The 17432-nt window shown below is 45.0% G+C and overlaps 1 protein-coding gene across 1 annotated transcript in view; it reads left to right on the forward strand.

Moving 5' to 3' along the window:
• Positions 1-16360, forward strand: part of syndig1l (synapse differentiation inducing 1-like) — a gene marked incomplete at both ends in the record, with an annotated part of 31720 nt that extends 15360 nt beyond the window's left edge. The window contains 2 exons of the mRNA XM_084440240.1: positions 5738-5875; positions 16202-16360. Coding sequence (XP_084296366.1) covers positions 5738-5875; positions 16202-16360 — 297 coding nt within the window. The remainder of the gene's footprint in view (positions 1-5737; positions 5876-16201) is intronic.
• Positions 16361-17432: the final 1072 nt, after the last annotated feature.

Raw genomic sequence — 17432 nt, forward strand, 5'->3', positions numbered from 1 at the left:
CCTACTATAATCCAGCTATATCAGCTGTATCGAGGTCTTGTAAATATATGGGGTCCATGGATGGGTTTCATGTGATTCTATAAAGTGTAATTATAGCTACACACATGATAATTCGGCAAATTAATAATCTAACTTGCTCCCTTGTGTTCTTACAACTTGGAGACGCATCACCTCCATGAGCGGTTTTGCGCACAGCTAATTCTACCAAAGCGGCATGTGAGCATTGGGATGACATGCGTTTTTAGGCCCACATTCCTCGCATGCCTGCTAAATTACAATCATATGGCAATATGAGGATATATGATGATGTACAATATAGCCTAATGTAGCCTACAGTTGCCTCAAGTAGGACATTTCCATTCACCATTCAACATCATTGTAATTGCGGCTTGCCTCAGTGGTCATTCGGGTTTACATAAAAGCCTAATCAAATATAGGCTATAAATACATAAATACATTAACGGATGGATAGGTGGATAATTAAACATACGAATAATTAACTAAATAAATGATTAACTGAATAAATATCCTTCAACGCCGTCCCAGGTGCCTTCCGGGCGCGTGTTTTGACTATGGCGCATGAGGGTCACCTGGGCATTGTGAAGCTGAAACAGCGCTGCCGAGGCTTGGTGTGGTGGCCAGGAATAGACAGAGACATTGAAGCCCTAGTCGAGGACTGCTCAGCCTGCCTCGTGAGTGGCAAGACTGGCCACCATGCTCCCCCACCTCTGCAACCCCTTGCATGGCCCTTGCAGCCCTGGGACCACCTGCAGTTGGACATCTTTGGTGAGATCCACGGGGTTCCCCACCACCAACGCTACTTGGTGGTTGCCTACGACCTACACTCGAAATGGCCTGAGCTCACCACTACCAGCTCTGTGACTTCTCAGGTCATTATTGACTTCCTGGACTCTCTCTTCTCTCTCTGGGGTCTACCAAAGACAATCACCACTGACAACGGCCCTCAACTGGTCTCTGCTGAGTTCACTGCTTACCTTGAGAGCAAGGGCATTCTTCATGTACGCACTGCGAATTACCACCCCCAGGCCAATGGCGGCGTCGAACACTTTCACCAGTCACTGAAAAACGGCCTCAGAGCACACATGGCCCAAGGGTGCTCCTTCACACAGGCCATCCGTCTCACCCTGCTGCTCTACAGGGCCACGCAGGACTCGACCACGGGTATCTCCCTAGCCTCTCTCATGCTGGGCCGGGAGCTAAACCTGCCCCTCGACAGGCTCCGCCCCTCTACACACCAGGCACCTCCCCCTGGGGTCAGAGCCTCAGTCGTCCAGCAGCAGGGGAGGATGAAGCAACGCTTTGATCAGGCCAAACAAGCCAGGGTATCGGACATCAACGTGTCAGACTGGATCAGGTTCCGCAGGCCCCACCAGAACAGTAAAATGGCTTCATACTGGTCCTCTCCCCTCCAGGTCACCCGTCAGCTCAGTCCAGCCACCTACCTGCTGAATGATGGCACTCGGTGGCACTCCACCCGCCTCCGGAAGGTGCCAGCCCCGTCACAGAACCCAGCTGGTGACACGACCCAAGCCATGATACCCTCAGCATGGCAGGACGCCCGGGGCCTCAGGCAGCCCCCACGCAGGTCCCAGACATTCCAGTTCCTCATGCTTCCCCACGACCTGTTTGCATCCGGTCACGCCCTGGCTACTTAGGGGACTTTGTGTCTACTTTTCATGTTTGACATCCTGCCAGGGGTGGGGGGGGGGAAATGTTATGTCTGCACACCAGGGTCAGCACTGCTACATTTGAGTGAACGTTCTATTGTGCTGCGATTGTTATGTGATGCCTAGACAGTACTTCTTGAGTTGATTGATAGGGTCTGTGAGTAGAGTGTGTGGAGCGCAGATTAAAAGCTAAAACAGACGTGTTCATGCTACGACGGTGTCACTGTGTTGTCCTTCAAATGTGAACGTCATAACAGTATTATCAGTCATGAGAACCAAATTCATAACAATGGCTGCTGACTCAAGCCCAAATGGACTGCAAACCAACTGGTTTTGTTTGCATCACATCCAGCACTGCCCACACAAAACGCAAATTTTGCCAGGCAAATATTACTTTTGCGCATGTGTGACCGTACCCTAAAGGCAGGACAAAAATGACCCCGCATTCCATGTTTGCATCTTTTATACCGGGGTGGAGCTAATAGGTCATTGCAGAGGGGGCGGGTACCTCAAAGTGGGTTCCTATAGGCTGTATGGAGATGCAAGGCAGATCCAAGGGGAAACTTACTAGACAGAATGGAAAGAAAATGCAGATTACAATTAGGTGATTTATTTCAGCACCATGGACAGTGCCATGATTTATCAACAAATGGTGGCCTGCTGATATTTCAACAAAACAGCTGCTGATAGGATATTTCAGCACCATCGTCGGCACCATGGATTTTACCCATAGTTTGCTCCGCGCTCTGCGCGTGAATTAAGTGCAGAGGAGCAGGGTTGCTTGGTTACTAGCGCGGAGAAGTGCACTTCTGGTGTGAGTATTGACGCTGCACGACGCTCTCGCATCCAATGGCGTCAGAAAGGTCTTGACGTAACGAATTCAGCAAGGCCAAGATTTGGTCAACACAATAAAACACAATAAAAATGCATGTTCAGTCCTTAGAATTGTGGGCCCAGGGCAGGCACCCCCCCCCCCCTCCCCCCACTCCCTCCATTACTGTTTTATACAGAAAGGCTAGGCAGAATAGAGGCACAACATTCCCACCTTGAATAGGCTGTCTTTAAGGGAGAGAGAGAGACAGGCAGAGAGAGATAGACAGAGACAGACAGACAGAGAGAGAGGGGAAGAAGCTATGGAAGGAGGTGGGGGGTTGTTGGCCCATCACCCTGCTGTGAAGGCAATTTGGCAACATAAATTACACAGGCCCTGTCCTGGGTGTGCTGTCACGGAAGACGAATGAAACTATACATAAGTCCTTCGTTACCTGTCAGGATGACGCCCCGGGATGACAGCGTGAGCACCCCACAGGGTGCCGCGGCACAGGAGCCATCAGCAGCCCGCGCCGCCGCCGTCACCAACCAGCAGGTGCGCGTACAATACGTGCTCGTCAGGGACTAACATATTCAGTGTCCCCGTGGCTAACAAATGACAGCACGGGAAAAAGAAAAACGAAATGGGTGGAACGTTTGTAAACAATCCCATTTCCATCAAAAAAGCAGTTAGTATGTTAGTGCTCCGGGGGGCTTAACTAAGCTACCTGTTGGCTGACAGCCAGACACAGCTATTCAGGAAGGATTTGTTGTGATAAAAGATAATGGTACGGTATAATCATGCGATTACTCTCCCCGTCATGTCAGGGAGAATGCGGAGGGTTCAAACCAAGGTGAGTTTTCTCTTTCCGTATTTTTATTACCTCCTGAGACCTGAGGCTGGCTTGCGAAGCCTGACCTTTCCAGAGTTCTGGTTCGCCTCACGGCTCAGCCCAGGGCCTTACTGATATGAAGGTCGCACCGCGTCTATGGCTCTGGCCTGTCTGCGTCTCTGCAGCGGTGGGCTAGTCTCTCTCTCCCTCCCTCTCTCTCTCCCTCCCTCCTTCTCCACCTCTGCATCTCACCTGTGTCTCTCGGGCCATGGTGAATTGGTCCCATCTAGGGTATTGGGACCGGGCTGTGCGACAGCACGCCATCCTGGAACGGTGCTGAGGTTCTCACAGATGGTGTTTCAGCATAATATAAGCATTACGTCTGACATGACCTTTACGGCTCAGGAAACGACAGCCCCATAGATCATCTTGGTCGACGGCAGCGTCAGGAAATTCATAAGCATCGGAAGCCAAATGAGGGAGTTTGCATTTGTCATTGTCTCCCCCCCTCCAGCTACTGCTGCTGTGCGTAGGAGAGCCAATGCTGTGGGTGACTGATCCACGTGCTCCTCCTGTGCCATTCAGATATAACGGGAATATCAGACTGATTACTTGTGATGCGTACATCTACAGTATCTATTATTAAATGCGTAAACGGACAGGTGGACGGGCCGACCATGCACCTCACCGCCTCATGCAGTTTGCACTGTCACAGTGGGTTCAGACTGGATGCGAAAGCGCAGCGAGGCGCAGCCCGCTTCCCTTCGGCGCCCGTGTTAACCAACGAGACCGTTCACATCTCGCTCCGCGGCCGGCTCGCGCCCTGTGCGTGAATTAAGTGCAGAGGAGCAGGTTTGCTTGGTTACCAGCGCGGAGAAGTGCACTTCTGGTGTGAGTATTGACACTTCACGACGCTCTCGCATACAATGGCGTCAGAAAGGTCTTGACGTAACGAATGCAGCAAGGCCAAGATTTGGTCAACACATGCGTGCACACAGCCAAATAAAGGCACGGGATTGAAGCAAACCTATCTCCACGTGGGAAGGTCACAGAGACACACGGTTTGGACTGCCAGAAACGTCTCGACGTAATGGACACAGCAACTTGTCCCGCTTGTCCTGTTTGTCCATGGTGCCTCCAAAAAGCTTTGAGGAAAGCCAGCCCCCTGTGTGGGGGTGCTAGAGACACAGGGTTTGGATTGGGGTGTGCGGGGGTAGAGCCCCAAGTGTACTAAACTGCTTCCCACTGGCACCGACCCGAGGGGGGCGCCCAAACACAGCGACCCATTCAATTCCATTCATTTTGACTTGAGTATCTAACTATCTGTCTATTAATCTAGTATCTATCTTTCTGTCTACCTACCTATCTATCTATCTATCTATCCATCCATCCATCCTTTGGTTGGTTAGCATTACAGGCAGTCAAACTGATAGAAAAACAGTAGGTAGTAATGGTAATGCTGTGATAACTCACATGCTGTATGGCGCACTGTGCTCATCATCTAGTGAGTCTCTAACTGGCTCTCACCTTGTATTTCACTACACTAATCCTCTTCCTCTCTCTTTGTCTCTTTCTATCCCTCTTTCTCTCCCTCTCTATGTGTCTCATCCCTCTCCACTTCAGCATCTTATCTCTTTCACACACACACACACACGCACATACACATTTCAGTCCCTGTTCCTCCATTTTTCTTAGTCCGCCACCCCCCTCTCCTGGGGTTATTTCCTGAGCCTTATCCCTCACATGGGATGATTGCAGCTTATCGACTCGCCCCCTCCAGTCCTCCTGTGTTCCTCCTATTAGAGCTCATCTTGCTCTGGAACACGTTCCAGCAGACCCACACTGGTATTTTTAGTGCCTCTCTTGTTGTCAGAAGATGAAAAAAGAAAAAAAAAGAAGAAAAAAAAAATATATATATATAACATCTCCATATCCTTTTTCATTGTACTGTTGGGATGATTTGTGGGTAATGACACAGGATTTGAGGTTTGGCTGCATGCAGCCTCTATGCACCAGAATATCCTACTGTATATAACAGCACAGAATGTTCCTGTATTAGTCTCTCAACAAGGGAGTTCAAGATGAGAAGGGTAGTGCTTTAGGCATAAAACGACGGTTGCATGCAACTTTGGGTGGGTGTTTTCGAAGACGCATTCTGTCAGCCATTTTCATACCTTCGTGGAAGTGTGCAGGCGGTCTTGAGTCCGTGTACCATCTGTCGCGTCTGTCCAGAGATCGCGGGCTGAGGAAACCGCACCCTGACTGACATTACATGACTTCATACAACGATCCCACCGCATTTCTAGAGGAACAACATTCCCACGTTGCATAGTGACCTTTGTTGCTTCTTTACTTGTTCCAAACGTCTGTGCTTTGAGCTGTTCTGTGTTCTACCTATCCCCACAGACGGACTGCTCCAGCGACAGTGAAAGTGAAGATAACTTCATTGTGGTTCCCCCGCGGGATCACCTGGGCCTGGCCATCTTCTCCATGCTCTGCTGCTTCTGGCCCCTCGGCATAGCTGCCTTCTACTTCTCTCAGGGGGTAAGAACACACACATACACATACAGGTTTACAAACACATGCACCCAGGGCTGAAAATGAACACCTGCTACCGGCCAAATGCAGGTAAAATTTCCAATTGGCAACTAGATTTCAGAAGGCTATCTGAAAAAAATATATACTTGGCTGGTAGATTTTTTCATCTACAGTGCCCTTGGCAGGTGACTCACCGTGAGCCAAAAAGTTAATTTTCACCCCTGCATGCACCCCTCCCACACACACATACACACACACACACTCACTCGCTCTCACTCTCTCTCACACACACACACACACACACACACACGCACACACACACAAACAGATTTTAACACACATGCACCCCCCGTATACACACTCTTTCTCACTCTCACTCTCTCTCTCTCACACACACACACATACAGGTTTACACTGTGTCCCACAAATACATCGAGTGCCCCAAAACTTTGAGGTACCCCACCACTGCGATGCGCAATGAGTGTGATGCAAAACTGCAATGATGACAGTGCAGAGAGTGTGTATTGCAGCAAGGGATTCATTACTTCGAGTCGACACTTTCATGGACTCTAAATCAGATGTAGACGAATGAATGTCATTTACCAAAATAAGAAGAAAGACATCAAGTTATTTTTAACAATGCTTTATTTAGGGCCTTCATCAAGGCGTCATTTTCATGAACTCTAACAATATACTTTAGCCTCATATAGCCTATCAAAATATGCGTAGCGCATGACAAGTTACTTACGCTTTTTGAACTATATAGGCCTAGCGTACCAAAAGCGTATTTTTGGCTGGAGAGACCGTTTAAGTCAGTTTAGTCTTTCAGACTTGCAGCTCAAATGTCAGAGCGATGCCACGCAAGTAATTCACTGCCCTACGGTTGGTATACTCTTCAACCACCCTCCTTAGGTGGGCCATCAGCTTCTGGAACTGAAGCCTCTGGTGGCTCATTGGCTCACCAGTGGCGCTGCTCTTTCAAGGCACCAATGAACCGCCACAGTGTAGGGGGAGGGGATGCTATGAGCTGAACACTCGATGCCAGCCCTCCACAGCGTTGAAAATTCCACATAATGTAGCTGCAACACAAGGAGTGAAAAAATATGTTATTTATAGTTGAATAGGCCTATAGTAATAGACCATTACAATAACGAATAATAACAAATAATAGGCTTAGAATTTACGGCGGGTGGACAGTCACGGGCGGGTGGTGGGAGAGGCGACCAAACACTTAACTGAAACTGCCATTTCTCTGTGTGGGAAGTCACAGACACACGTGGGTTGGACTGGCAGAAAGGTCTCAACATACGGACGCAGCAATGCCAAACATGTCCCGCTTGCACGCACATGCACACGTATACAGCCAAAACAAAACTTTGAGCGAAGCCAGCTCCCTGTGTGGGGACCCTAGAGGTTTGGACTGAGGTGTGCGGGGATAGAGCCAGGTGTTGAAACAGTGTGTTTCTTCAGTTTAGGGTTCTGTGCATCTGCTGCAGAGTTTGCTGTATGGGTTACGGATTTAATCATCGATAGATAGATGCATGTAGGCGAACAGCTCATGGATCAAAATCAGCTTTCCACGGACAGAGTTAACGAAGAAAGGTTCACACGGATCCATTTCGCTCTAAGCCAAACGAGAAATCGACCGTTTAACATTAAGTTCAATTTTACACAAGATGAATTACATGCCCTTTACAATATACACATGTTAAAAATACACATTAAACAGTACATTAAACTAGACATAAATCAAAAGGAGGTGTATTCAGATTATGCATTTTCATTAAGCAGTCTGCTCAGTTAGGGGATGGACAGTTCCTATCAGAGGAGGCTCCTCCATTGAGGTAGAGGAGGACAGTACTCAGTTTTTGGAGAGAAGAGAGGGATTAAAATATAAATATATGCATTTATTTATAATTAATATTTAATATTATCTCAGTTTTGTTCATACATCAGGTTGTCCCTATAGATAAAAACCCATTATTGAAATTCTAAAGCTCCAACAGTGACATTTATAACATGCAGCTGGAGGAACCATAGATATCTATGGAAGGGAGGAATTCCTCCCTTGGGCGTGTCCCTTAGGGGTCTATCAATGTAATGCAATTTTTTCATGCTAATTTGTGATTAGCCAAAACGCTGAAAAATTACCGCAAGGGGGGACAGTACTCTGAACAGGATTTAATGATTGACATTTTGTTAGTCCAATCACATTCCAGATTCCAGATTTACCACAGTGAAGGCCGATTGAGTCGGCGTTGATGTCTGTGTTTCTCTTCCCTGTGCCATGGAGACCCTTTGTGATTTCGTAGCTACATAATATAATACATCCGAAAGTATTATGGGACATATTATACATCAAACTGTTTGTCTATTTGTCTTGATTCTAGCCATCTAAATATCTAAGTTGACATAAATACTTTTTGAGCTAGAGCCATCTGAACATGACAGTTCCACTGGCTGGCTATAGCCGGTAACGTTAGCTACGGGGGCTACAAGGTGCATGTCAGGCTACGGCATAGGCAGGTGCGCAGATTGGCTGGAGGCGCAAACTGTCGGCAACTCGTCCAAAACATTTCTAGAGACTGGGTCGCAACACCGGATCAGAGAAATGCACTGAACAGACTGGCTCCTGCTTGCATGAGAATTGATCGCTTTGCGGTGCTTATTCCTCATCCAGTGATGGATGGGTGGATGGAAAACTTTCAACTGAATGTTCATATTGTTCTGATAATTCTAGGCTATAGCAACATAAGAGTGGCAGCATTGACAGCAACCCAAATGAGCTAATCCCATAGCTGTACCATTGCTAGCTAGCCATGAGCAAACTGTTGGATACTGCATTTGCTGTGCAACGTATTCTATTGTCCAGTTGTCAAATCTATTTGCCAACAAACTGTTTGAGAGCCAGCACACCTCAGTGTCCCCTAATCAAAAACATTTTTCATATATCACCTAACCTCTCCAGCACCTCACCAATATCAATTATTTTCTCTCTTTAGAGAAGAGTACAATCCATTACAACAACTATTGCTTACAATGTTTTATTGTTGTTTTGTAATATTTTATTATGAATATGATAAATAAATGCTGCATGTAGTTAAAGAAAGTGTTATTCAGTTTTTCATATGCTAAAATTGACTGTAAATCCACATTTTAAAGCTGATATTTCAAATAATAACTGACTAAGGGAAAGTGCCCCCCGGCGCCCATTGGCGGTTCGCCTCTCTTCCTCGTGTCCTCCTCAGTTTTTTGAGTCACCAGCCGCCACTGGTTCCTATAGTGCATAGTCTTCTCTCTGAGTGCCATCGAAGTTGGCGATGAAGTTCAATACATACTGTACTTGTACTCTCGTCCAAGGCTGATGAACATTCACACATGAGCATGTAAAGGGAGCTTTTAAGACACTTGCCCTACCCACACATTCCAGTGATTTTCACATTCACATCCATAATCACATCCTAATTGCTCAATAGGGATGCTACTCGCATTTACATGGCCTACTTTTACATAAGCCCACTGATCTAGTGATTTTCACCATTTATACAGTATGTAGGCCTATGATTCACAGGGTGAATTTGCCTCACCCACACACGCATTACTTGCAAAGCCTATTTTGCACACAATTTCATAGTTCTACTATGAACAAGAATGTAAAGCTAAATAACTTTAGTAGGTCTTCATTAAAAATATCCCACCTGTTAGAGAAAGTAAACAACAGTTACAGTATTGCAATGTTACAATGTCATGGTAGTAGACGTTAGACTTTTCCTTTTTGCCTGCGATTTCAAGATTCAAGAACCATTTATTTGCCATGTGCATGGTGTTCACTAGGGTAATGGCATACGCTGATGAAGACTACATACAGAAGGACAGGGTGCAGTGCAAATACAGTGAGTTTGCAGTGATTTGCTTCATGTTAGGTTTAATGTTGCATTAGACTGGGTCACTTGGGGTATGGTGCACGCATAGGTTGCTGTAGCAGTAGGCGACTTTAACAGTATTTCCCATTCGACTCAAAATCACAGCAAGTGCTTTCTCAAACCACCTGGGTACAAACAGTTTACATTCTGTACACCTCCCGCCTCCCCTCTTTCTCATCTCTCTTTTATTTTAAATAAGAGAGGGAATTGGCCGAGCTCTGCTCTGCACCGAAGGTTTGTGCAGTTTCTGTGGACTTTAAGTAGGCTATATTTTTTGCAGAATTCAAGGTGTACTTTTTAAATTTGGTCATTGAGTCCCTTTCAGTCCCTCCAGAAAAACGCAGGCAAAAGTCTTTGATTATGTGGGCAAAAATCCTTAATTATGCAGGCAAAAATCCTTGAATATGCAATGGAATATGCGGGGGTTTTATGTGATTTTATGCGTTGAAAATGCGGGGATTTTCTGAAGTTGCGGGAACTTGTGAATATTGCGAGAATATCCCACTTAACATTTCAACTATGCATATGATGTTGTTTTCTGTAGCTGTTAGTATAGGCCTACACACCTTCAGTGCAGTGTAGGCTACTCAAAACCCTAATGGTTACAGCAGTCTGAAACTGTGAATGAACTCTTCAATAGTTCCTCTCCCATAGTTTCACAAAATTCGGTGGAAAACACTGCAATAGTTCTACAAATACTGTAATTTACACAGGACAGATGAGTTGACATTTGAAGCATTTATGGATTGAAGGAATTTATCTGTAGCCTGGCTGTACGATCGCGAAGTTGTGAACAGAATAAATATCACATACGAGCAAATATAACCTGCTCCGCTATAATGAAACAGGTAGCCTACTTCTGTTCTGGATGGATCTTTCATACAATGGTAGCCTACCCAGTGGCGATTCTAGACCTTTTTGACTGGGGTGGCACAAGGGGGGCACAGAGATATGCCAGAGTGGCAATTCAGTTGTTTTTTTTTTCTGATGATAATGAGATTGTCAAATGACTTAATGATCTTAAATCAGAATTAATATGTTATAGATATGGGTCTGTGTTATGCTGTGTTCACACCGGGCGCAGCAAGAAAATTCACGCCAGCCAGTTCGCCCCAATCTCACCGCGGGATCCAATGGTCCGCCACGAAAAGTTCCAAAAATTGAACTTTTGCGAATGTCGCCGCACGGCGAATCCTGACCGCCGCGCCGCCAGGTTCGCCTGATTCGCACCGCCCGTGCCGCCCGCCGCCCAGTTCGCGCGAATTGTATTGACTTTCTATGTAAACTCGCTGCGCGGCCGGAAAAATTTGAATTTGCTCCCCGGTGTGATCAAAATATTTCAGGAAGTAAATCGCTTAACCTCCATTCTTCCTGGCCCCTTGGTTTTATTCCAAACAAGGTGAAAAACATTAAAACGTTAAGCAGAAAAATGCAGGAAGTATGAAATCAAGCGAGCCCTGCATACATATTCATTGTTTTTTGCGCGTTGTTCAGTGATTATCGCGATGAAAATGCGCTCTTTCTAAAATTATGTGACCCTTGCATAATCTGCGCCTTTTGCCTGATTATGCAATGAATTATGCAATTGCATAATTGCGTTTTTCTGGAGGGACTGCCATTTGGTCTTGTTTCATCACTGGGCCCCAAATGTCACTTCCATATAAAGGCAAGGCAAGTCAAGTTTATTTATATAGCACATTTCAGCCACAGGGCAATTCAAGGTGCTTTACATGAGACATTAAAAGCATTAAAACAAAAAGCAAGACATTATAGACATTTAAAACAAAAGGCAGGACAAATTAAAAGCATTAAAACAAAAAGCAAGTCATTATAGACATTTAAACAAAAAGCAGGACAAATAGAATACAGGAATAAAAGTTACAGTGCAGTATACTGATAAACATAACTCCTCTTAGAAAGCAGTGGCAAAAAGAAAAGTCTTCAGGCTTGTTTTAAAAGAACCAAGAGTTGCAGCAGACCTGCAGTTTTCTGGAAGTTTGTTCCAGAAAACTGTATAAAAGGATTGGTTCGATAATACTTTGAAAGATTTTGAACTAAATTGTTATTGGGAGATTTAATTTAGATAGAAACCTCCTTATACTATAATACGTTCTATGAACTTTATCTGCCAGTGTCTTCATAGTCTTGCCAAAATCTCCCAAAGCACTGATTATCAGACCAAGGTACAGTACAGTACAGTATGTGTATTCCATTGTGTGGCTCAGTGTTGTGTCTCCAAGAACTGATATTTCTTAATTTGTGATCTTGCTTTTTTTTAAATATCATAATTTTGGTTTCATCTAGATTTAATTTCAGTGCCCAATTTTCAGTTTCAGTAGTTATGGAGTATATTTAAGTGTTCTTGAAGTCCTTCCCCTGTTTTTGATAGCAGCAGTAGTTCATCTGCATAAAATAGACACTTGACCTTCTCTCTCTCTCTCTCTCTCTCTCTCTCTCACACACACACACACACACACACACACAGATACACACACAGATACACAAGCACACATGCATGTGTGCACATCCCTCATATTACTCTGAGGGCTTGCTGCAAAAATCCAATCAATGCAAATTTCTCTCGGCAAGCATCGTTCAAATGCAGACAGCTGACTTTCCATTAAAAATGTAATTCTACCTCAAGTGTGAATTTTTATCAAAAGGCTAACCATTTAGAAGTCTTATCGGTTGATGCAACCGAGGTAGATGACGAATGACAGAATTATCGTCAGGGGCTAATTGAATTCTTCCTGTGTAATCTTGGGAAATAATTAGTGTTTAGAGCTGGCTGATTCTTCTGTCAATCTCCCCCAGAAAGAGAGAAAGAAAGAACACTCCAGACCTAATGAAATGTAATGAAAATATGACATGGTGGACCACATCAAATCTAACTTTATTTACATAGCACACTTCACATACACAGAGTCAACACAATGTGCTTCAGAGAAAAGATGAAAAAGGGTTTTACTAACACTCATTTTTCAGAGGGAAGTAAAACAGTTCACCCATTCGGGCCATTGTGGCAGAAACTGTAAATAAATCTTCCCTGACCTCTCAATAAGACGATCAGGAAGCTCCTGGAAGCTACAGGCATTATCTTTCCATTCAGCGTTTCCTGTCATTGTATTTCCTGAAACAACAGGGTAATGTGGTGGTCACAATGTACTAATCACATAACAACTGATTCTCTAATTGACCACCATAACAGAGCACGGAGTAAGACATTACATCTGAAATAAGGCTGTGAATGTAAAGCATTAGTCCCTGGTTTTTGTTTCCTACAAAAGCACAATGTTTTCCCACCCTTTTCATTAGATCTATTCTGGTAACCCAAAATCTGCATTGATTTTCTGTTTCCTGTTTTGTCCATTCCTATTTCCATCCCTCTCTCCCGTCTCTCTCTCTATTCCTACCAGTGTTATAATGTTCATGTCCATCATTTTCCATGTCAGTTTCATCAATATTCGAGAGAAAATGGCCTGGGTGTTGACTGGGCTCAGTTTGCTGTCCACCATCTATCTATCTCGTAGCACGTTACTTCAGAAATGCATCCTCGACACCTAGCCATGCAGATCACATGATGGGTGGCGACGAGCCTGCTGAGAAATAGAAAAAGAATCATAATCTCGTAATCTCATAAAACATCAAATGTCTTGGTTAGGGATGAGACTGTATAGATTTTTGCATTACCGAACGGTATCTAGTTACATGGTACGGTTAACGGTATTTCACGGTATACGGCATTTCACCTCCCCAACACACATAAAAAGTATTTTACTTTGAAGGAAAACAGCTTTATTGAACATTAGTGTGTCAGTTTAATAGCAAGCTTATATTAAATTACAAAATTAACTGTTGCAAGCAAATTGAAATGTGAAGTTTCAGCAGCACATTATTGTGTAATACCGTAAACGTCATACCGTAAACACAGGGAATGTCATGGTTCTAATACCGTGGACATTTTATACCACGGTTCACGGTTTTACGGTATACCGTCTCATCCCTAGTCTTGACTGGGGAGATTAAATGCAACACTCCTCAATGGGATTATCACACTGGATTTCACAGGAGGTAGATGAAGGGACGGAGCCACGGAGTGTGTGAGATTATTAACCCAGCAGCATTTCTGTGGTGACGTGAGGACATGTCCAGATGACATATTAGTGACTGTCATAGAGGCAGGGGAGCAGTGGATCGATGGTGTTTTCCTCAGAATAGAAGGTCAGGCAATGGCAAGGAAAAACACACATGCATGCACGCACACACACACACACCGTTTTCAATTGCAACTTTTGGAGTCCTTTCTTCAGTGGAGTTCTTTTGCGCTTCTCTAAAAGTTCAAGGAATCAGTGTCCGCTATCCAACGCAAACATTCAAACTGATAATGTAGTGTATTACATGTGTGTCTGAGTTAATAAGCTCCAGATAGCAGGAAAATTACTTATACTGTAATTACTTAGACTAATTGGCCTGGCACCCTTGTTTGGAGATGCAGATGAATGCTCCTTTCAGCTTTAGAAATGAAATCCAGCAAAGCATCTCAGCTCACAGCTTATAGAAATATAGAAGATGTATTTATTTCACTGTCCAAATATGATAATCAGAGATTTACTATACGTAGTCTGAGTCATAATCATAGCCTGAGTCGTAATCCAGAATGAGAAAATATAAGGAATGTCATGTCATTGGATGTCATTGGACAGACATTTTGTATTTTTATTTTGCCTGGGCTCTGTGGAGTGGAGTGGTCCTTATGGAGGAAGTGTTGAGCTGACTTTCAATAGCATGTCTGAGGATGAGCGAGCAGGGAGCAGAATCTGTGATGTTATCTACCTCTAGAACCGCACGTTTGTCATCCTGTCAAGGTTGTGGAGATAAAGCTCTAATGCCTTGGCCATTTACTACCCAAGGGGATTAAAGGGAAAGCTCACAGACACCTACCCACTGTACGTACAGTATTCACACAAACACACAGCACACACATACTGTAGACATACACACACACACACACACACAATTTGAGCATTTCAGTGTACACTGAGGCTAGATCTCCCTGAGTGCACTTCTAGTTTGTACATATGACAAATAACGATCCTTATGCTGTGTTCACACCGGGCACGGCGAGAAAATTCGCGCCGCCCAGTTCGCCCAATCTCGCCGCGGGATCAATGGGTCGCCACACGAATCCGCCGCAGAAAGTTCAAAAAATTGAACTTTTGCGAATGTCGCCGCGTGGCGAATCCTGGCCGGTGTGAACACAGCATTAAAAACACACACATACCTGCACACACCCATACCCGCACACACACACACACACACACAATCACACACAATCCAAATAAAGCCATCCACTGTCAAATTAAGACTCATTAAGACACTTTTAAAGACTCATTCCCCCAACAGCCATACAAGAGGCACAATTACAAGCACAAAAGGGGTGTGTTTCCTCCCTGTTTTGAAACCGCTCCTGGAGCTCATTTCCCATAAGACCCCCTTAATGATGCCATTGTTTCAATATTCACTTTGTCGGCATGGAAACGAATGATTGCATCCTGAATATATTTTGCGTTGTTTAATTTGGTATTGCAACCTCGGTTATTGCTGCCGGCAGGGTGGCTGTCTCACTTTCTATCTGTTGTCTCCTGAAACTTTCCCCGCATTTGTGGAAAAAGTATATAATTGGGTGTGAATGAAAAGAGAGGAGTAGAGAGGAAATGTTGACATATGAAAATCCTCCATCTGGTGGTTTTGCTCTGGGCAGAGTGAGGACGCTGTTACACCAACAGGCCTCAGGCCTTGAGAGAGAGCTCACCTAAGATAACTACAGTAGTATAAACAAGACCTTTGTTATTTAAATCACAGAATTATGTGTTTTTTTCAAGAACACTGATTCCTGGCACCATGTGCCGTCCTCTTCAAGGAGTGATCCATCACTTCAGGAAGGCTTTCATTATCCCGTCTCCTTTCAGGAAACACACTTATCACGTTGAAGAAGATTTGCTGAAAATGAACAGGCATAATTCATCATCCACCATTCTTCATTCAACTCAACTCGCAGTCTTATGTCCCTGACAACACTGCCATATTTCAATCCCACAATGCAAGACAAACTCAAACTCAACTTGATTCCATTATGTCCCTGCCAACAATCTCTCCTTACCATTCCAGTCCACCTCAGTACACCGATAGAGAAATGATAGATACTGTATCTCTTGAAATTATTCCTGCTTGGGAAAAAATGGGTCATTATGTTTCTCTCTCTCTCTCACCCCCCTTCTCTCTCTCTCTCTCTCTCTCTCTCTCCGATGAGACCTCAATTTCTCTCTCTCTTTCTCTCCCTCTCTCTTTCCTTTGAGTCCTCCATTTCTCTTTCCTTATTTCTCCCTCCTGTCCCCTTCCTGTCTTCCAGACCAGCAAGGCGGTGACCAAGGGCGACTTCCCTCTGGCCAGCATTGCATCACGGAGGGCTCTGTTCCTGGCCGCCCTTTCCATCACCATAGGGACGGGCGTCTATGTGGGGGTGGTGGTGGCCCTCATCGCCTACCTCTCCAAACCAGGACACATATAGCAGCTCCATCATCCCCCCGCCCACCAGGCCCCCAGGGACCCACAGCGGAGGAGACACCCCCTCCGGGGACAGTGCTGCCTGGGATGTTCTTCTTGGGGCTTATTCATCCACCTTTCTCTCTCACCAACCTCCCTTCCCCACAGACCTCCTGACAGCTAATATTAGATGAAGGGACAGGAAGGAGGGCTGGGGACAGAGAGACACAGTTTTTTGGGGGGGGGGCTGTTGTGAGGGGAGAGACACAGTTTTGCTAAGGGGGTGTCGGAATGAGAAGTACCTTGGTAATGTGAACATTCCAATTTGGAGCCCGGGTTGCGTCTCGTCGGCCTAGCCGCCCCCCCCCCCCCCTCCTGTCGGCTCTTTGCACTCTGATGTGTGTTTTTTTTACATCAGAGGCCACTACAGCAGCAGTGGGAGAAAAGACTGGGGAGAGAAAAAACATGGGAGCCAATTACTGGAACTTTAGCGAACTTCAAGGGACGCCATCGCAGCAAAGGTCTGTGAGGGAGGATTACAACTCAACACAAAACACTGCCTTGAATTTATTCTCTCACCATTTCCATCTGTATCATCTGAACTGCTTTTGGCAGTGAAGAGACATTTTGGAGAGACATTTGAACTGAAGCCCCTAAGGCAGTCTACAGTCTATCTTGTAATTCACCTTCAGATATTTTCCTCAGCGGCCACAAAAAAAAAACAGCCCTCCCAGTTCTGTCCTTTGTGAACTGTGGGCAGACTTTGCCTGTTTCTCACTCACTCTCTGGACTTGTAGAGAGAGATGACTTTACACACATGCTATCGTAACATATCACTAATCACCTTTTGACTGAAAGACAAAGATTTTCCTAATACTGCCTAGACAAAGGCATGTGTTCAATTTCAAATGAAAATATCAACAAAATAAAACACTGGCAAACTCACAGACAGATATAATCACCAGTTGTCTATGAAAATACATTCATATGTGTCTATTTCCTATCTGATCCAAATGCATTGGCATGAATTGAATGAGGGAAAAGGCTCATTGCCATCCCCGAGCGAATGTTGGAAACAGATAACATGCCTCATTGCT

This window comes from Borostomias antarcticus (assembly GCF_949987555.1).
Source record: "Borostomias antarcticus genome assembly, chromosome: 6".
NCBI lineage: Eukaryota > Metazoa > Chordata > Actinopteri > Stomiiformes > Stomiidae > Borostomias > Borostomias antarcticus.